Source organism: Artibeus jamaicensis, unplaced genomic scaffold (assembly GCF_021234435.1).
Source record: "Artibeus jamaicensis isolate MK-2021 breed Jamaican fruit bat unplaced genomic scaffold, CSHL_Jam_final scaffold_474, whole genome shotgun sequence".
Taxonomy (NCBI): Eukaryota; Metazoa; Chordata; class Mammalia; order Chiroptera; family Phyllostomidae; genus Artibeus; species Artibeus jamaicensis.
The window spans coordinates 32,422,528-32,442,193 of NW_026522046.1; the positions used below are offsets into that span (position 1 = coordinate 32,422,528).

Here is a 19,666-nt window from a genome sequence, read left to right on the forward strand (position 1 = left end):
GAACATCAAACAAACTTACCAAATTCCAGGTTAAATACAGGAGATTGCTAACTCATTAAGACCTACTTTTGTGCAACAGAAAACACTGAGTGTTTAGCTAAAGATACTCTTACTTGTAATACAGTTAGGGTATAGATTACCCATCTGTGATGTGCCCAAGGCATAGAGTATATGCAGGTAAAAGTTAAAGCTGTGTTTAGCAGACAATGGGAAAATTGACTGCTATGTGTACTTGCTATGCTCTGGTTGAACACAGATTAAAATATAATTTATCAGGAGGCCGCAAAGGTCAAGAAGGTGCACTTCAAATGTAGGAGAGGCTGCATAAACATTTATCGTCACTGAGTTATAAGGCTCAGAGCATAGAATCAGAGACCTTCAGATGTAGGTGGTCAGAACCGCGAACAGTTCCTTTGAAGGCTCAGGTAATTTGGCCAACCTGTGATCTGGCAGAATCCCTCATTTCCAAGTTCGTAGGATTATTCATTCAAGTTTACCTTCACTCTATACAATGAGTATTGAGGCACAGAGTCAGTCTTTTAATACTCATTCTTACTGGCACTCCCTATCTTCCAACTTTCAAAACCTCCTGTGTAACAATTTGTTGCCATCTATAAAAGAACTTCCGATGTCTGTGTTGGTACGGAGCTCAGTCTTTTAATCTGATTAACTACAGCTGCATCGTCAATTCTGCGCACACATGACTCTTTTCTAAGAGATTCTGGATGCCCTTGATCAGAGGCTCATTGTAATCCTCACAGGCAAAGCCATCTTCTGAAGTCTTCTACTCAGTTAGGGGCAGGAAATTGTCCCAGGGCAGGTCTTGTGAATTTCTGGTGAGGAAGCCAGCATTTTCTCTGACCTAATTCAGAAGTCATACAATGGGATTGCCTAAAGAGGCTCCTTCTTTCATGCAAGAAGGAGAGAATTAACAAGCTGTTGGGCTCAGAAATATTTATTTTCTCCTCCTTTTCTCTCCATCCCCTCTATACACATTATTTTCTCCTGTGGCACTGCTTTAGAAATGGCAGGTTCTAGAGGGAGAATAATTTCTAGAATTCAAAATGTATTTCATCATGTTACAAAAAAATTAGATACGGTGGATGCTATTTCTAAGTTTTAATTATGGGTAGCATTAAAATAGATCTGACTCAAGAACTAAGTAAACATTTTTATTCTGATTCATAATTAAGTCTTTAAGCACAAATATTTAGAGCACAGTTTATTTGTAACTTGTGAGCTTTTTGATACTAACAATTTGCTGACAATACATATTGGCCTAATTGAATGATAATCAGTACAATTTAAGCACTAAATACTAATTTTAAACCTTTAAAAATTCTACTTATCAGTTATTAGGTATGTAGGATACATAATAACCTTATGCAAACATCTAACAAAGAATGATTTTTACTTGAGGTTTCTCTATTTTATATATGATTTTAATGGAAAAGGGATTGAAAAGTTTATAATGTCATAACAGTGGGAAGATTGCCCTGACGAAGTGGATGTGTGAGGCTACAGGAAAGTGAAATGCACCGTGTGTGCTGTGGTCGTCTCATTCCGGAAGGGACTCTACGATGCCACACTCACCCATACACGCAGTGCGCCGCAGACACCAGCCAGTCGTTGCTGACGAGAGAAGCACCACATTGCAGCCGGTTGTTATAATACAGAGCAGCGAGCCAGGGCCAGGCTCCTTCTTTGGCATCATGTCCTCCGACAATCTTTGGGTCGACTTCTTGGGCCACCAGTGTTTTACCACATGCTATTAAAATAATTGAAGAAAGAGCTGTTTTATTTCAGTGAATTTTCCCTGGTCATGACAATTGAGCGAACTGCTATAAAATAGCCTCAGGTGACACACCAGCTCTGTTCAGAATTTTAAACAGAAAGCCGGGATGAAAACATGACAAAATATTTACTTACGTTTGTGGTTACATTGTAACAGAATCAGTGAATCCTGTAAACACTGTTTACTGTAATAGAAGAACAATTACATTTCAGAAATTATGCATCTAACATTTTAAAGCAAAGCATAATATAGGGTATCCTGTCTTTTTTGGTTAAATGAACTTTTAAGTATCATATAAAAATGTAGGGAGGCTGAAATACAAAGCAGGAAATCCTCAGTTTAAAGTCAAGTAGAACTGAGTTTGTATCATTTACCTCTTACATTTCGTGACTTGGGTAAGTTGCTCATTGTGCCTCAGACTCCCTTTGTCATTCATAATATGGGGTTTTACTTTATTGTAATTTTCTGAGAAGTAAAATTTTCTCAATGAAATGATCGTGCCTTATATACAATGGACACTCAATAAACGATAGCTGCTGTTCATTCGTTTGAATCAACAATGGATTTCATCATTCAATAACAGAATATGCCTCCATATTCCTATCAGACAACCAGTCAGTGCCTCACCGTGTGCCAGACTGTGAACATCATTCAGGGAATTCAATGATCAATTAATCACAGGTCCTGCTTTCACAGGTAAACACATAAATAGGCAAATATATAAAATAAAGTTTAGTAATAAACACTTTAAAACCCAGTATCTGTTTAATAGCTGGATACCAACTATTCAAAGCCAATAATTCTATTTAAAAAATTTAAACAAAAAATTGTTTGAAAGTGTGTTATGCTTACCAACCACTAGAGATCAGTCTAATACAAGGAATTAAAACACTTGCCTGCTGTTCCCTGATGCAGCTACTGTACACATTAATCACATGAACACATATTATCTTAATGATTTCTATTTACATATTTAACTACATCTCTTGTGCATGTTGTTTAGATGCTTAAAAATTTAGGGAAAAAACCCCAAACATAAAATAAGACCCAAGATCCATGTGAAATCATAGGTACAACCATAGCCACTCAAAACATATGATAAGGTAAATTTCAAACCGCGTGTGTTATGTGGTTTGATTGACCTATCCTTCAGAAGAGAAGATGATTCTAATAGAAATATAAAGAAATATTCTTATATTTTATCAATAAGCAATGTGTATATATGCATCTCTACCTAGATTTAGATATATCAATACGTATTCAGAATTCTGCAAGGAAGAAGAAGCCTCAGTTAGCTTCTCTTCTATTACCTACACATAGTTGAGAAGGAAGTAATTTCTGGGATGTGTGAAGTTTTATCCCAGCTCTTTCTACATGTATAGTACTCATCAATGAAAATCCATATTCAAAATGGTTTATCACTTTTAGATATTAGAAAATGCTTAGTACTTTGTGGTATGTATAAAACTATTTTTTTTTTTTTTAGTAAACACAGAAAAGTTTCTGATTAACTTAAGAGGTAACCGGAACTTTAAGCTAAACCTTGCAGTTCGATCTCCACGTATTTTGGTTAGTCCAAAGTTTCGTACATAATCACTCATGGAGTGTCTCGGTGCAGAGGAATAAACTGCTTTACCCGCAGCCAGAAGGAGCAGCGAATCCACTGTTTGTGCAGGTGCATTGAGAGGGACTGCAGAGAAGCCGAGTCCCTGTCCCGACCTTCCGCACTGGAGTCAGCCCTGGCTGGCTCTCCGGACAGGATGAAAGACAATACCATGATCCTGTATTTTTCTCTCAGCCTCGTGGGAGCGATACTGTGATATCAATGGATGGATTTATATCTGTTACATTGACAAAATGAACTCATTTCTCTCCCAATACATACTCAACCCCACAGCCTTTTTGTTGTTGAAAAGCCTCCACTTTTTTTCTTTCTCCTTTCCAGCACTGCTATTTAGAGTGTGAGCTATTGCTTTAGGAACTGGGGAGACAGCGCGGTGCAGTGAAAAGTGGAGGGCTTTGGAGGCAGAGTGCCTTGGGTTAGAATCTCTACGGTGCCGGCAGGCTTCGTGACTGGCTCGAGTGGGTTACCAAAGCCACACTTCTGTTTCCTCACCTTCCTAGCGGAGCAATACTGCCGGTGTCATAGAGCTTTCCTGGAGACTGGGAGTAACCTCGGTACCTTTCCTACCACAGCGTCTGTCACATGATAGGAATTCAGTGAAGAGTTTGATAAGCACTTTGTATCCGGTGTCTAGCTCCCTGCTACTGGAGAGGTCTGAAGAATCAGGAAAAGTAGAAACACAGTACAGCAGCTTCATGAACCATATACTTCCAGTTACTCAGTCAGATTGCTGGTATCTCATTGAGTGGCCTTTCTCACTAGTGGGAAATAGTCTGAATCATGCATATGCCTCCCAATAAGGGGAAAATGAGGATGCAGTTCAGTAGATTTTCATAATTGGAAGACTAGTCTTCTTTGATATTCTCTTCCTTTCCTTATCTTTTATCACAGCTTAAAGTGCAAGTGTGTTTCAAAAAGCACCAGTTTTCATGAGGCAATAATGTAATGAATATATACATAAATAAGTTAACTACCTAATGTTGAAACCAGATAAATAGGGAATAAAACAGGGACTGCCTTAAAGAGACTTGGCCTGGAGGAACAAGGAACTTAGAGCAGAAACCACAAGGAAGTTAAGAAAGAACATAGGGAGTGGAGAAGGCAGAACTACAAAACCAATGGGGCTGAACAAGTAGAGGACCACCTGTTCAAGTGTCTAGGTTAAAATTTTTCCACTACTCAAAACCCAGAAGCTTAGGTCATGCTCGTACCACCCAAGTAGCCAATAGCTAACAGCCACATTTGCTTCTATACAACGCTTGCTTGCTCGCGTCTATAAAAAGACTTAGCTGTAAGAGCTTAGGGCGGCTCTCATTTGCACCTCTTATGAGCACCGTGTCTCAGGACACTCTGAGGGTCTGCCCCTGCGCAGATTAAAACTTTGGCCAATAAAATAACATTTCTGAATCCTGAAAGTTTCTGACAATTTGTCTCTTGCGTTGGTGGATGCAACACCTAACTAAATAAATGTATAATGTCTGATTTTCACTAATTCAGTATAACATGGCTGATTAAGGGCCTCTCTGGCTTGTGGAAGTTATGAAAGATCAAAGTATCTATGCCCGTAAATGTTGTCTCCTTCAAATAACATAAACGCACATACTGTAGGGACTTCAAACGTGGAAACAATGTCACTCTTTAAGACGTGAGTAAAAGCTATAAAAGTGAACCTAATTGTAAAGAGCAAAAGAGAGTCTGTAGGCACAACCAGAAGTCTGGACTGCCTCACTTCACACCTGTGCTCTGTTTGCTAAGGTAGAGAAAAGATTGCCATGACATTCTCCTCTTTCAATGACAGCTAATCTGTGTTGCTCTCGTTAATCTGGTTCACACTGGGCTGATTCATCCTAACTCTCACAATTTTTTTCCAATAGGATTTACTTGTTTATGAATCTGAGGGTAAGGAATAAAAGGGTACAGAATTAGAACTTAATTGGATTGCTATCAGTGTGCTGAATAATTGCATATACAATATCTCATTTGCCTGTTTTACCATTTATATGGAGATTAGGGAGTGTTATCAGATAGCATCAATCAGAGTTTTTGAGATTGCCTGAAGAATAAAAATGTTAAATAACTTTCAAGGTTATGTGACTAGTATGTGATGGAATTAAAATATGACTGGCTTCAAACTCTATCTCCTTTGCAGTCCATGAACGAGTTGGCCAAGAACAGATCTTGGGACCCACCTTGGTGTTAGTATTAAGCTGCCGTTAGGTGCTTGGCTCAATTTTACAAATGGTCCACTCGTAGAAGAGACGACAGGCATTGATGAGTTTTCAGTCCTAGGGAAAAGCACACGTATACATAAAACTAAAAACATGAATGGAAAACCAGGAACTAAACTTCGGTTATTTAATGCTGTGGACATTGAAAGAAATTATAGAATTCCATACAAAGAAATCAATACATCAACATAAATCTTCAAGTGCTTTGCTATCTAAAAGACGGCACACATTAGTAGAATTACTTATAATGAGGTAGATATAATTTTAATTTTTGCTTAATACTTCAAGTTCTTTACTTAACAAGTTAAAATCAGTGTATGGATAACTTGGGTGTCTGATTTTTTCGTTTGACTTATTTATATTGCCCAATAGTTTCTATGATGAGTTTTAATGACAATCTCATGGAATTGCTGCAATTATTGATTTTGTGCCTATCGAGTGTAATCCATCTTTTAAAAAATACATGTTGCCTATGAACAATCTAGAAAAATGAACACTTCTGTGTTTACTATTCTAAATGTCAGTTTGTTCTTCATATTGCTTTCAATTCATTTAATAAAACCTGAAATGAAGTTACCGAAGGGAAGATTAGTGTTGCTTATGTTATTGTTAAAGATTAAGATTCTACAGTTCCTCAGAAAACTGAAAATGGAACTGCCTTTTGACCCAGCAATTCCACTGCTTGGATTACATCCTAAGAATTGTGAATCATCAATTTAAAAGAACCTATGCATCCCAGTGTTAATAGCAGCATTATTTACAATAAAAAAGATTAAGATTCTTCTCCTATGTGGGCAGAAGAGTCATAGTATTTGAGAATTTGTGTAAAAGATATTTGCTACAGTTCAGAAAATGAATCAGACATAAAGATGTCAAAGGACAGTGGAGAGTGTAGAATTTCCGGAATGTTCTAGGTCACCAATGACTTCACCACCACAGAAGCTGCATATTTAAAGACTCACACTTTTAGGGAAAGCAGAATGTGGAGAAAAACAGACCATGGAGGACTTTGAATTGTACCATTGGTGCAGCTTCTGGTAGAATTCATCACACCAATGTTGGCCTTTAACATCAAAGAATGCCCATCCAATTTGACGACCAAGTTGGAATTGGTTTATTAGAGCACATCTTTGCTGCAAAGGTAAAGTTGATTGATGGGTCCTAGCCACCCTTCAAGGTTCCCTTTAGACATCTCTTTTTTTATAGCTTTTGCTTATATTTCCAGTCTACTTTGGCTGAATGCATACATATGTCAGACATTTTTCTAGGCAGTTTTCTGTTTCTGACTTTCCGTAACTGAAGATTTCCCAAGTGTGTTCTCCAGACAAGTAGCAGTAGCCTCGCTAGAAAATGTATTAGAAATGCTAATTGTCCGTACCCTCCAGATCAGAAATCTGGAGTAGCATCCAGTGATTCATTCTTTTAACAAACCCTCCAGGTGGTTCTGCTGAATGTTAGGGAACCACTGTCATAGATAATTATGATATCTATTTCTTCCCTTATTAAGGGTCTATTTTTGGCTTCGAGTGACCTAACAAACAATTTGTTTTAAGGCACTGCTAAAATTGATTCATGTATCAGGGCCCCCAAAATGAAGGTTGTCTTGGTGGCCTGGCCCAAGTCACAAATCTAAACCTAAGTCAGCCCACCTTTATAGGAAGTCTTATTGTCAAGGAAACCTACCATACACAAACCATAGTCCTCCAACTCAGCTTTAGCTTGCTTACCTTACCCTAGAAAACAGGATCTGCTGGCCTCGTAAGGAAGCCTTAAACCTTCTAGGCAATCATTCTCCGATTCCAACTTGACTCTTTTAATTCTCTGTAAGACTTTCTCTTGCTCTAAATCTTCTGGGAGTGGTTCTACATTGTTTTCTAGGCACTGTACTCCCACAACACATGAACTCTTTCACCTTTAATAACAGACAGGATGTCAAAGACATTGCTGAATCATTTTAGTTTTGTCATTTGACAGTACTCATAACAGTAGCAGGTCCTTGAATTCAATCATTTTGTCTGATGTCAATTCATTATAGTATTGATGAGATGTCAAGAAGTTAAATTTTGTTTACATCCATTAGTCTATGGTTAAATTGGTTTCATGATCAGATTTTACTTAGAGTTTCCAGATCTATTGTCAATGTTAAGTGAGAATGCACTATACATGGAGGGACATATTGAAGGTAACTCATTAAAAATATACTGCAGAAATGTAGATTTAAGATGTTTCCTTTATCTCTAGTTGTTTTTATTCTATCTCTTCATTATCTCTTTTAAGACAGACCCTGAGGGAGATGCATTAATTTCTCCAAAATTTTAAAACAATACATAGACAAAATTACATTGAAAAATACTGAGAACTACTTATAAGTCATTTTTATCTAGTATTTATTATATACCTACCTCTGGCATTGCCCTATAATGGTACTGGCAGGTATATTTGTAACATCAGATTCTTCTAGATAAAAGAAGACTAAAGAAAAAGCTTTAAGAACAAGAAAACATAGTAAATAAAGAATGTATTTAATGAATAAAGAATTTAGTAAATGTTAGTTATTCTACCATGATATGTTCAAATACTGTTCTATAGTGATGTGTTCACTATATGGATGTGAAAAAGAGAGATTATGTACGCCTATAAAAAAGTACATATTATCTTATATTCTGAGATGGTATTCTCTATATTTTTAGCCTCAAATTTGGCAAGAGAAAACAGATTTCATTAATTGTATAAATGTGCTATTTTGGTTTACATTAATTGTATACATTAATTGTATAAATGTGCTATTTTGGTTTATTTAGAACAATTAGATAAAACCTTTTTTTAGAAAAAATTTTAATTACATAAATAACTTTTTTTGTAGGAAATATAAATGTCAGAAACCCAGGAGGGGTACCTATGGGCTCATACAACCTTTTCCTGGCATCAGTGCTGGTTATTAGAATCTGGAATTTAATTTGAATTGGACAACCTGCATTTGAATCCAGCCATGATGACCTTGTCCTTTTTCTGTGCTGGACATAATTTATTACAGTTGGTAGTCACAGTAAACAGAATACAAATGGCAGGAAAAGTTTGCAACAAACTATTTCTTATTTTAAGAAATAATGGAGATGATAAAAATATATTTAAAATGTTCTTGGCAAAATAAAAGCTTAATAATTTTATGTTGTCACTATTTTTGAAAAAGAAAATCTCTGAACTGAAAAATTAAAATTTTAAGAGAGGATATCTTACATTAAGTTCTGTGAATGTAAAACATGCTGCTGGGTTCCCGCCTCAGTTTCTTTTTCTTGCAAGGAAATTAGTTGTTAGTTTTTAGAGAGGCACTTTGTCAGGATTACAACTAGGTTTGGCACATTTTAAATCCTGAAAACAGGTTCCAGCGCTGCAGGGTTAGATTAACTCTACCACACGTTTGCACAGCTGTTGGGAATCAGAACTTTGGTATCACATAGAAAAGCCCAGAGAGCACTGCTTTTCGACATGCTAATGCTTCCTCACTAGCTATTTCTAAATCTTTATTACCATTTTCATGGGTTGCACACCCTCAAAAGGCTCCCCTGGCTTCAGAGTAACCTTATTCGATGTGAGAAAAAAAAGCACAGAGATGCAACTCACTATTATTATTTTTGAGGTTGTATACTGAGTATGAAAATATATCCAAAGATGAATTCCAGGGACAGAAAGAAGGATATCCCAAGGCGTCTTTCACAGTATTAAATCTTCTGCCTTTCTTCCCGGGTCCTATTTAGATTTCTCTCTTTTGTCTCGCTCCTCAGACTGTTAGCTGTGATAAGAATTTCTCCCTAAAGCAGGAGCTTAGGTTTGAAGCTTTTGGCACACTAAAGCTAAAAAGAATAACCAATGCTGTGAATGCCGCAGCCAGGCATTGCAGCTCATTTTGCACTCCCAAAAGGTTTGGGTAATGAATTGAGCCAGGTGGGATTAGTCTGAAAAGAATTTTTTTTTAAGAAGAAGAATGGATGATCCTTTTCAGATTGCAGGGAAAGAAGAGGATTTATTTGGCAGAGCAGAAGGTAAGGGAGAGCATTTTAATAAGCTGGGGATCAGTGAACTAAAAAGATTCAAGGTAAAGGATGGCAAAGCCTCTCACTAGGAGAGTCCAGGACATGTGTGCTGTTCTTTAAACACCAGGTTGAACTAGACACATTTCCATGACAACTACGTATGCATTTGCCATGTTCATAGCAAAGCATCTAGCAGTCACTCAGCACTCTGACTGCTTTCAGCAAACAAGTAAGCTTAGTTAATTTTAGATGTTCTGATCTCACCTCTTAAAATTTTGTGGTATGCAGAAGGAAAGAAATGTCAACAGAAAAGAAGTATGTTCCTTTAATTGATCTCCTCCTTTGTACAAGTTACTGTATTAAGAATGAGTGAAACTGATGAGCCAGTTGGTCACTGCCCTCTGTTATCTTACAGGTATAATTGTATTAGGAAGAAAACAAGTTCTTGGCATTATCCTGTCAGCCATATCCAAAAATATGGCTGATAGAAGTGATACTTAGGGGAGATTGTCAGAGGCAGGATCCATGGACAACATCTTGGACAACTTGATCTTAATCCCTTGTTGTATATACTTGATTCATTTTGTTGGGGCCCAGGGTGGGCTTCCCCAAGATATGCTGCAAGGACATAATGATTATTTTGAACTAAGCATTACCTGAGAAGCAGCAAGAGCAAGAAGAGCTCTCTCACTCTCCTCTGTCCCCCTAAAAGCTGGAAATAAATCTTCATGATGGTGTTACCATTGGTGTTCACCTAGGTATTGGGAATGGGCAAAGTGGACTAAACATGGAGCTGAGCAAATTGGGAAGCAGGAGCCTGTTTGCTTCACCAGGAAGCTATAGCTTTTCACATTCAAGAGGATGACAACATGCTCTGCCAAGGGGATTAACCCTCATTCTTCCCCATCTGGTACTGGACTGTTGGGGGGCTCCGGGGGAGGTGCTGGACCCTAGAGGCCTACGAGTCTAACAAGGGGGATAGACCTATTAAAATCCATGAAAATTTGGGAAGCTGATTGGTCATTTTGAGAAAGCACCTGGTCTATTTCAAACCCAAGTTCCTCATTATAACCCCAAGGGAACAAAGGAGTGCTCTCTCTCTCTTATCTGTGACCCACACTCCCAAGGTGCACGCACCTGTTTTCTCTGTGGCCACCTGGTCTGCAGTGGAAGCACACACTGGGCTAAAGGGATGCTGGACTGGACTGTGCTTTACTATGGGGCAGAAACTCTGCATAGTGGCCTTTATCCTGACCCCACTGAAGCCAAGATTGGACTTTCTCCATAGTGAGACAGAAGGAGATGGGACATTGGGAAGAGAGTAGGTGGACCCCCTTACTTGTACATCATCAATAAACCATACCACAGAGTCCCATCCTCCTGTGTGGGTTTCAGAAAATTCTTTTTTTTAGACACAGTAAGAACTATACTTCCACTGATAACAATAGATCGCCTCCCACTTCTGAAGGACCGAGAGACAACCTTATCATGAGTTATACAATCCAGAGTCAGAAAGCCTGTATAAACAAACCTGTAACATCATTGCTAATTGCCTTTGCTAATTTATTACTCGAGGCCAAGCTTTGTTTAGATTCCTCATTAAGAAATACCCCAAACTACTTAGATTTATTTCTGATGAGTGAAAGGGTCAGGGCAGTTTCCCATCTTGCCAGACGGCTCATGACCCAGCCAGGCCAGTTTTCCAACCCGCTGGACTGCTCTTGTCTCACTTAATCAAGTGAGAGGGGTTATCCCCACTTAATTGATAATCTGTCACTTAATCAAAACCCTCTCCCACCACCCACAGTAGACATCTGATGCCAGCTATAATGGCCAGTGGTCAGCCTGATGTTCCTGCCCCTGCGAACAGCCTGGCCCTTTACCTAACCCGCTGTCCTGTCTCACATCCTGAAACCCTCAGGCAACTGCCCAGAAGAACAAGAGACTAACCCCTCCCCTACTTCCTCATACATCTTATACTTAAAAAAAACAACCCATTGTTGCCTCCCCCTGGGTCTGCAGTCAGTCCAGACTCAGCCCACCTGTAAGCCCTGAATCAAATAAGGGCCCTTGGATCAGATCATCCAGTACCTCCCGCCTCTATTTCTCCTGCATTTCTAACCATGGGCACTAACTTTCTCTGTCTTGTCAATTTTTCACAAATTTATTGTTTGTCTAAAAGATAAAGTGCCTAGTTTTGCCACTTCTTTGAGCCTCATTTTATAATCTGAGCATCACACTGTGATTCTCCAGTACACATCTATTAAATAGTTTTTTTCTCCTTATAACACAGTCGTGTGTCACTTTTATTATTTTACAGCTAATCTAGCCAGAATAACTAAAAAAAATAGAGTGGGGGAATCCTCTTGTGCTTTCCAATGATTTTTAGCAGTATTTTCTCAGTCCCCACTGGGGTTTGTTGCTGAGTAAGATGTATATGGCTTACACCTCACATTTTCTATGAAGTTTTCTCAGTATATATATATTTCAGTGCAGTATTGTTACTTTATAAGGATATATATATATATATATAACACTTCCTTTAGAATTTAGTGTCAGGAGAAATCTATCTTCCCTATAGAACTGGTAGCATTTGTCTTATCACAGAATTAATGTTAACAGAGTTTGAATGTTTTTTTTTTTGGTGTGCGTTTCTGGAAATCTTGTACAAATATATTAGTAATTATTCTGACCTTGAATGTTTTATAGATCTGCCTATTTTTTCTTTAGACCTTATTTTCATCTAATACTCTGTTAATCTTACTGCATATACTCTTATGCAGTAAGAGTATAAATTATTCCCTTTTCTTTGGAAAAGATAAGGTTATTTTTAAAAAGAAGCAAGAATGGAATGAAATAAGATAGAAAAGATGAAAGAGAATAAAGAAATGAGGGAGGAAACAAAAGTAAAGAAAAAATAAGGAAAAGAGAAAGAAGAAAAAAACGAAAGGAAAGGAGAAAGGTATATCATTTTATTATATTTTGTGAATTTTGTTCAAAATTGCCCATGGTCTCATAGAATATACAGCTTGAACCATTGAAAATATTTTCTTGAAGGGAAGTAGAATGAACGAGAGAACTTTTGTTATTCATTTTATGGAGTGAAAGTTTTCCACCGTCCTCACATGTTTCAGTTGTAGAATACAGAGGTTCCCCCCTTCCCACAGGACAGGATCTAAGGGAATGGTCAAAGATACTGGCTTGGGGACAGCACTCTCCTGTTGTTTATTTGACATAGACTTTGAATAAATAAAAAAGTTTGGAGTAATAAAAAAGTCTGTAATAGACTTTTGAAGACTAAATGGCTACAAGTTGTAGAAAATTTATTGGTAAATAACACAATTATATCAAAATATAAAAGAGATTTTTCTTACTCATTATGTGAATAATTATATTTTCAGTAGTTCTTTGTTGCATAAATCCTTCTGGGGTTATGAAATATGTATTAGCGTTTAGGTCAGGTTAAAGACAATGAGGATTCTCCCTGAAATGTATTGATACACATAAGCAACATATAAGAGTCCCTTGATTCTCAATAATATATTTTCAAATATTTAATGGGACAAATCAGGAATGAATTTTTCCAAGCAAACCATTGTACCAGTCTCTGGTTGGTGAAAACCTAGCTGTGGATTTATTTTACCCTCTAAATGATGTTCTTCTTATAGTGGAATTTAAAAGCTCCCTATTTTTATTTTGGTCTATTGGGGAAAAAACGTTTTCCAGAGAATTAAAATAGACTGATGTCACAATGGAAATTTAAGAAATGCCCTGGAGTAAGTCAGAGATGGTCCTCAACCTGGCTGCAGTAGAAAAAAAGGTGTTTAATGTTTCATTCTTAATAACAAGTTAGAGCAAACTGCCACATTTTAGAGATATTGTGGACAAGTTCTATGTGTTCTGCCAAAACAAGTACTTAAAGCTTCTTGGGTGCCTGTGCCCTTTCAGAAGCACCTGCGGCTCTATGATGACTGGAGATCTCCATGTTTCACGCCAGCCGAGGGCTGCGGCTCGCGTCTGTGGAGCCCCTGGTTGCTTGTGCCAATAGGTAGGTAGGGGTTTCTTGCTGGATGAGAAATAATTACATCTTTATTTTTACTACCCTCTAATGGAAAGTTGGTCTTACCTTCCGATACAACTGTGGGTGACTAATAACAATACTATTAGCAGCACCTATAATTTTGTCACCAAAACAAATTACAGATATCTACATTTCACACGGCAGTTGTGGCATATACCTAAAAATATCATGTATGCTTACCTCTAATCTTACAGTAATCATTAGAACCACCAGTATATCTTATTTAATCCCCTAATAAGGAACAATATATTATCATGCCATATGTATAATATTTCAATAATTATTTTTCAATGAAGTTAATTTCCTTTGTAATTATGTACATTTTATTTGATACACTTAAAAATATAAGCCTAAGAAGGGGCTGATAAGTTTCCCCAGACTGCTAAAAGTGTTCATGACACACAAAAGAAGGTTAAGAACAAGAACGTCTACCCCAGATTATGGTTCCCAAAATTTTGGTTGCGTCAGAATCACTTGGAGCGTTTATCCCTACACAGGGTGCTGGCCCTGCTCTAGACTTTATGATGAGTAGGCGTGAGGTGGAGTTCCAGAATTTGCACATCTTTACATGCATGTCACATGTTACAGGTGCTGTTTGGTCCTTAAATCACATGTTGAGAGCCACTGACCTAGACCACCCTGATTCCAAATGTCTGAGACCAAGACTAGGGTATTCTAATGTGTAACCAAGTTTGGGACCTGCTGATCCAGCTCTTGGATTACAAATTAGTGGCATATCAGCTTTCACCCGCTTGAGGATATGCAGCAGATACAGTTACCTAAGCACTGTGTTTTTCTCAATACTGTTATAAAATAAAACTAAAAAAAAATGGATCTTAGAAAGGGACAAAATTACTGTGCTTTGCTCTTAAGTGTCTTATTTATTTTTAATTTCTGCACTGTTAATTATAAAATGAGAAAAAACATCAAAGTTATAATTTTTACTTCAGGTGAATGATGAGCTTTTAACTTGGTTAATTAAACTAACTAAAAAAAAATTTTCCCCATCACCTTGCTCTCAGCGTCCTCCATCCCCCATCTCACACCAGGAACATAGCTAAGAATAAAAAGAATTCCTTTAGTGTTGAACTTACAGAGTTCAACAGAAAATATTATTCAACAGAATAATATTTTTAATATTCAAGGAAATATTTTAATATCCAAGAATATTAATATCCTTGAATATAAAAATGTTTTAATATTTAAGAAAATATTAAAAGCAACAGAAAATATTATTCAATTATTTTTGTGTAAAGTTAGCAAATTAAAATCACTTAAATTCAAAGATATTGGTTATATTTTTCTGCTAATTCTTATATTTTATCTTTGTTTTTGTTTTATGTTAAGGTTTTTTCCACATAGTAGAAAATTGGGGACAATGACAAGAACAGAAACACTAATTTGTCCACCAACTTTTCAAATTAATAGGAAACCAGGTTCTATTTTCAGTTTCTAGGACCTAGTACTAAATTATGGATACAAATTTGCTTTGTGCTTATAAGAAGTTAGGTCATTATACTCCCACTATTTGCAAGGCTTATAAAATTTGTTTTTTACTCATAAGCCCCCAGCATTTTCAAAACACTTCTGAAATGGAAGAACATGAAGTAATTCCATTTCTTACATTGAGTTTGAGAGATTCCCTTGATGTTTCTGATATTTGAACTAAAGGTGTCTAGCACAAGACTATTATGGGATTTAAGAATGACCTCCAACTTATATGCTGCATAATAAAGATATGTGTAATTTAATACATTAGTATTTCCTAAATTATGTAAAGCTGTACAGATCTGATGACTTCTAGTTTTTAATAGCTCAGCGAGGCAAATCAACTGTGTGGTTCTCTCATTGGTTAAGTAACAGGGTGGTGTGCTTCACTAAGAACTATCATTTTAAAAATCACTAAGTTCCTTTAACATTTATTCTTGCATCAGTATAAAATGTTTTCTTTCATGCTCATCAAAGACATGAAAATGTTGTTCAAGGTACTTTTTACTGATGTGTACTATAAATGGCAGGGAATGAAAACACTCATTTAAAAAAGGGATGGCTGATGGAATCTGCCTCATACGATTTACTAGGATCTTTGGGGAATTGCATTTTGTAGCCTATCTGCATAAATAATCTTGAAAGACTACAGTGCTTTTTTAATAAACTGACTCCTAAATTACTTTCCAGTATACCAAACACATCATTTTAACCTTGCCGAGTTTCCTTTCCATTACCATGTGCCAGTCCAGACAAATTCTCATTAAGGCTATAACTTTCTTTCAATTACTAAGGCCCTATGGAGACTATTTAATAAGTGCAGGCCCAAAGATTAAAGTCTTTGCAGAGATTACCTGACTCATTTCTGAAGAAAACAAGTGCCTGACCTTCATCAAAAATATTGCATCTACGGCTGTGGGATGCGCTGATTGCTATACATCCACTAAAAAATCTAGTTCTTTGTCCCTGTCTCCAGATGGAGGGACTGTGATTCATAGGAAATGAGGTCAGTGAACCACAGAGTAAAATCTGGCTGGGGGAAAGCATGTAAATAGATAGTACACAGTTGTTGGAATTGGCTGTCATCCACCCAGCTCAGGCTTTTTTCTAGAAAGCCTTTCCTGACATGCAGAAATTGAGTAGGTTCTCCTATAGCATATTAGATTGATCACATTATGTTGTAATTATCTATTTATATGTCTACCTCCACCACATCTGAAGCAGACATAATGTCTTATTCATCTATAAAACAGACACAGTATCATTGCTAATGCATAGATTTTTGATCTGAAAGTAATCAAAATAATGTATTTATATTAGCAACTGTTAAAAAGTAATAAAATATGTTTCTTTTCTATTACGTTCTCTCGTGCAATTGTAGGAATCAGTGGCATGCTATCACCCAACACATTTCATTCAAATTCACTAGAACAAAACAAACAAAAAAGCCCTCCAAACAGATCTTTTTGACATTTGTAAACGATTCATTTTAATCCCAGGAAACAGTTTAGTTAAGATGCACAAACCACAGTAGAAAAGAACTCTTATGTTTATAATCGTACAATGATGCTCAGAAAGGGGGTGAATTGCATCACAGGCCCCTGTGCAGTGAAAGCCCAATGTACGTGTATCACCCCAGAGCATCTGGATCCATCAATTGTGGAAGCGAGGTCAAGTTACCAATCTCTTTAGCCTGCTCTTTACTAAGTTCCTGAGTCTATAAAACAGCTCCTCAGCATTGCTGGTGACTCTAGCAGGGGAAACAAATGACTTCCTAGGGCCTCACCTCCATGAACTCATCATTGAACTATAATCAGCACTAAAGTGGGAACCTGGAATCAATGCCACTTACTTTGGGTTGTACTTGAAGTGAGAATAAAAAGAAACAATGGTCCGTTTCAGTGTTCAGTTGACTATCAAAGAAACATTATTCCCCTGCAACTCCCCCATCTTCAAGACTTTGTATTTCTCAAAGCGGCACCCCTGCCCCAACCCTCTCAACCCCTGTGTTGAAAGATATTTGTTAAGTCACAGAACCAGTAAACAAAATAAGGAAATCCATAAAGAAAACGGTCAAGGCAAACTTCACTGGTTTTGTCAAAGCAACTCAGAGGTTACTGCTTTCTACATTATATTTATAAAACACAATAAAAAACCCTTCATTTCCACTCACGTCCTAAAGAAGGAACTCTGGTAACAAAGGAACTCTGGTAACAAAGGAGCTTGTTAAGGAGCTAAACAATTGAGATAACCTTGCTTGTAAGAGCTCCAGTATAGAAGTCACAACCTGATGTCACAAGATAGGGGATAAGCATGCTAACATAAGGACTGTTAGTTTATGTGAGTATTCACAATTTCAATGTTTTCTGATTTTTAAGACTTAAGTGGTGGTCTGTAATAGATTCAAATGTCTCATTTGTAGGATACTGAAATATGTACAGAAGGATAACATTTTCGTTAAAATATTTTTAGAAATGTGAAAAAAGAAAGGTTTTTGTTAGAATACAATATATAATGTATAAAAGGGGTAATATATACAAAGAGCAGGACGTCTCCCACTTTCTTTCTCTTCTCTTTTTTTTTGGCTTAAACAAGAGAAATTTATTACTCACAGTTCTGGGAAGCCCCAGGTCAAGGCACTGGTCTTGGTTCCCTAGTGAGCTCCTGATTCCTGGCTGGCAGACAGCTGCCTTCTCGCTGGGTCCTCACAAGGTGAAGGGAGAAGGAGGGGCGCTCTGGTCTCTCTTTCTCTTCTTACCGGGACACTGATCCCTCCATGGGCCCCCTGCCTCCTGGCCTCATTGGACCTAGTTACTTCCTTAAGGCCCCACCTCCCAGTGCCATTCCATTGGGGTTGGAGCCTCAACATACAAACTTTGAGGGGACACAAAAATTCAGTCCAAACAGCATGTCTGCTAGATGCAGTTCAGATTCATAGGCTGCCTGTTTCAGGTTATTTCCACAATTTATTAGCTCCTTGAGGAGCACGCTGTTGATGGCAATAATGCACTGACATACCCGATGGTAACAACTACCTACTGCAGGACCAGAAAAAAGTTTGTATGCAAGGAGCCCCAGGCTTTCCCTGTCCTCTGCCCACCTCCTGACAATTTTCTGTTTTGTCCTCTTTGGGTCTCGGTTGCTCTGGCAAGGAAAGTTGAAGAAAGCCTAGAAATCCCAGACTAATTTACTTCTGAGTAGACAGAGTGTCCCTCCTGGGTGAGAAGGATAGAAGATGATAAAAGGCAGGAAGGAGAGAAAGGGCAGCCAGGCGCTCGCAGGCACTGGGTTTGATGAGAGTTGAGGGGAGACTGAGGCAGTGTGGCTGAGCTGTGGGAGGGAGTAGACATGGAAAAAAAGAGGATGCTAGGAGGTGTGATTTTGTCTTTGGAATGCGAATACCCTTTGAGATGCTTGTTAGGGACTGGAGCTGCAAGGGATTAGTTTTCTTTGAATGCAGCAGCACCTGGAGATGGGCCACAGGGCCACCCAAAGTTAGACAGGTGATGCTGTCATCGCAGAACCACCTGCCCTGGGGCCAGGGGCTTTGTTCACACATCATGTTTCTGGTTCTCATGGTAACATAGCAAGATCAGGCTAGGGATGCCATTTTGCTGATGAGGAAACGGAGTCTTAGAGAATTTAGGAACATTGAGTGGAGAGAGAGAAGGAAAGGGAAAAGTCTGAATCTGACCCTGACTTAGATCTTCAACACTTGACCGTTAACTCCAGATCTTATAATGGGGCCACTATGGCTATTTTTTTAGTCTATTTTATTGGTTATGCTATTACAGTTATTCCACTTTTCCCCCTTTGCCCCCCTGTGCTTGGTACCCCCTTTCCCTCAAGCAACACCCTCTTAGTTCATGGTCATGGGTCATGCATATAAATTCTTTGGCCTCTCCATTTTCTTTACTATTCTTAATACCCCCCACTCTATTTATACCTACAAATTATGTTTTTTACTCCCTGTACCTTTTCCCCCATTCTCTCCCTTCCCCCTCCTTGCTGATAACCCTCCAAATGATCTCCATATGTACAATTCTGTTTCTATTCTGGTTGTTTGTTTAGTTTTTTTAAAGATTCATTTGTTGATAGTTGTTTGTTGCCTTTTTAAATGTTCATAACTTTGCTCTCCTTTTTCTTAAATAAAAGTCCCTTTAACATTTCATGTAATAGTGGCTTGGTAATGATGAATTCCTTTAGCTTTATCTTGCAGTTGTCAAGTTTGTTGCCTTTTTAAATGTTCATAACTTTGCTTTCCTTTTTCTTAAATAAAAGTCCCTTTAACATTTCATGTAATAGTGGCTTGGTAATGATGAATTCCTTTAGCTTTACCTTGCCTGGGAAGCACTTTATCTGTCCTTCCATTGTAAATAATAACTTTGCTGGATAGAGTAATGCAGGTTGTAGGTCCCT

At 37.7% G+C, this 19,666-nt stretch overlaps 1 protein-coding gene across 1 annotated transcript in view; it reads right to left on the reverse strand.

The window, feature by feature from the left end:
* Positions 1-19,666, reverse strand: part of TMPRSS15 (transmembrane serine protease 15) — a 117,111-nt gene that overhangs the window by 14,450 nt on the left and 82,995 nt on the right. The window contains exons 19-21 of the mRNA XM_053657914.1: positions 5,609-5,704; positions 1,930-1,979; positions 1,594-1,768 (exon numbers count right to left, since the gene is read on the reverse strand). Of these exons, the coding sequence (XP_053513889.1) occupies positions 1,594-1,768; positions 1,930-1,979; positions 5,609-5,704 (321 nt within the window). The remainder of the gene's footprint in view (positions 1-1,593; positions 1,769-1,929; positions 1,980-5,608; positions 5,705-19,666) is intronic.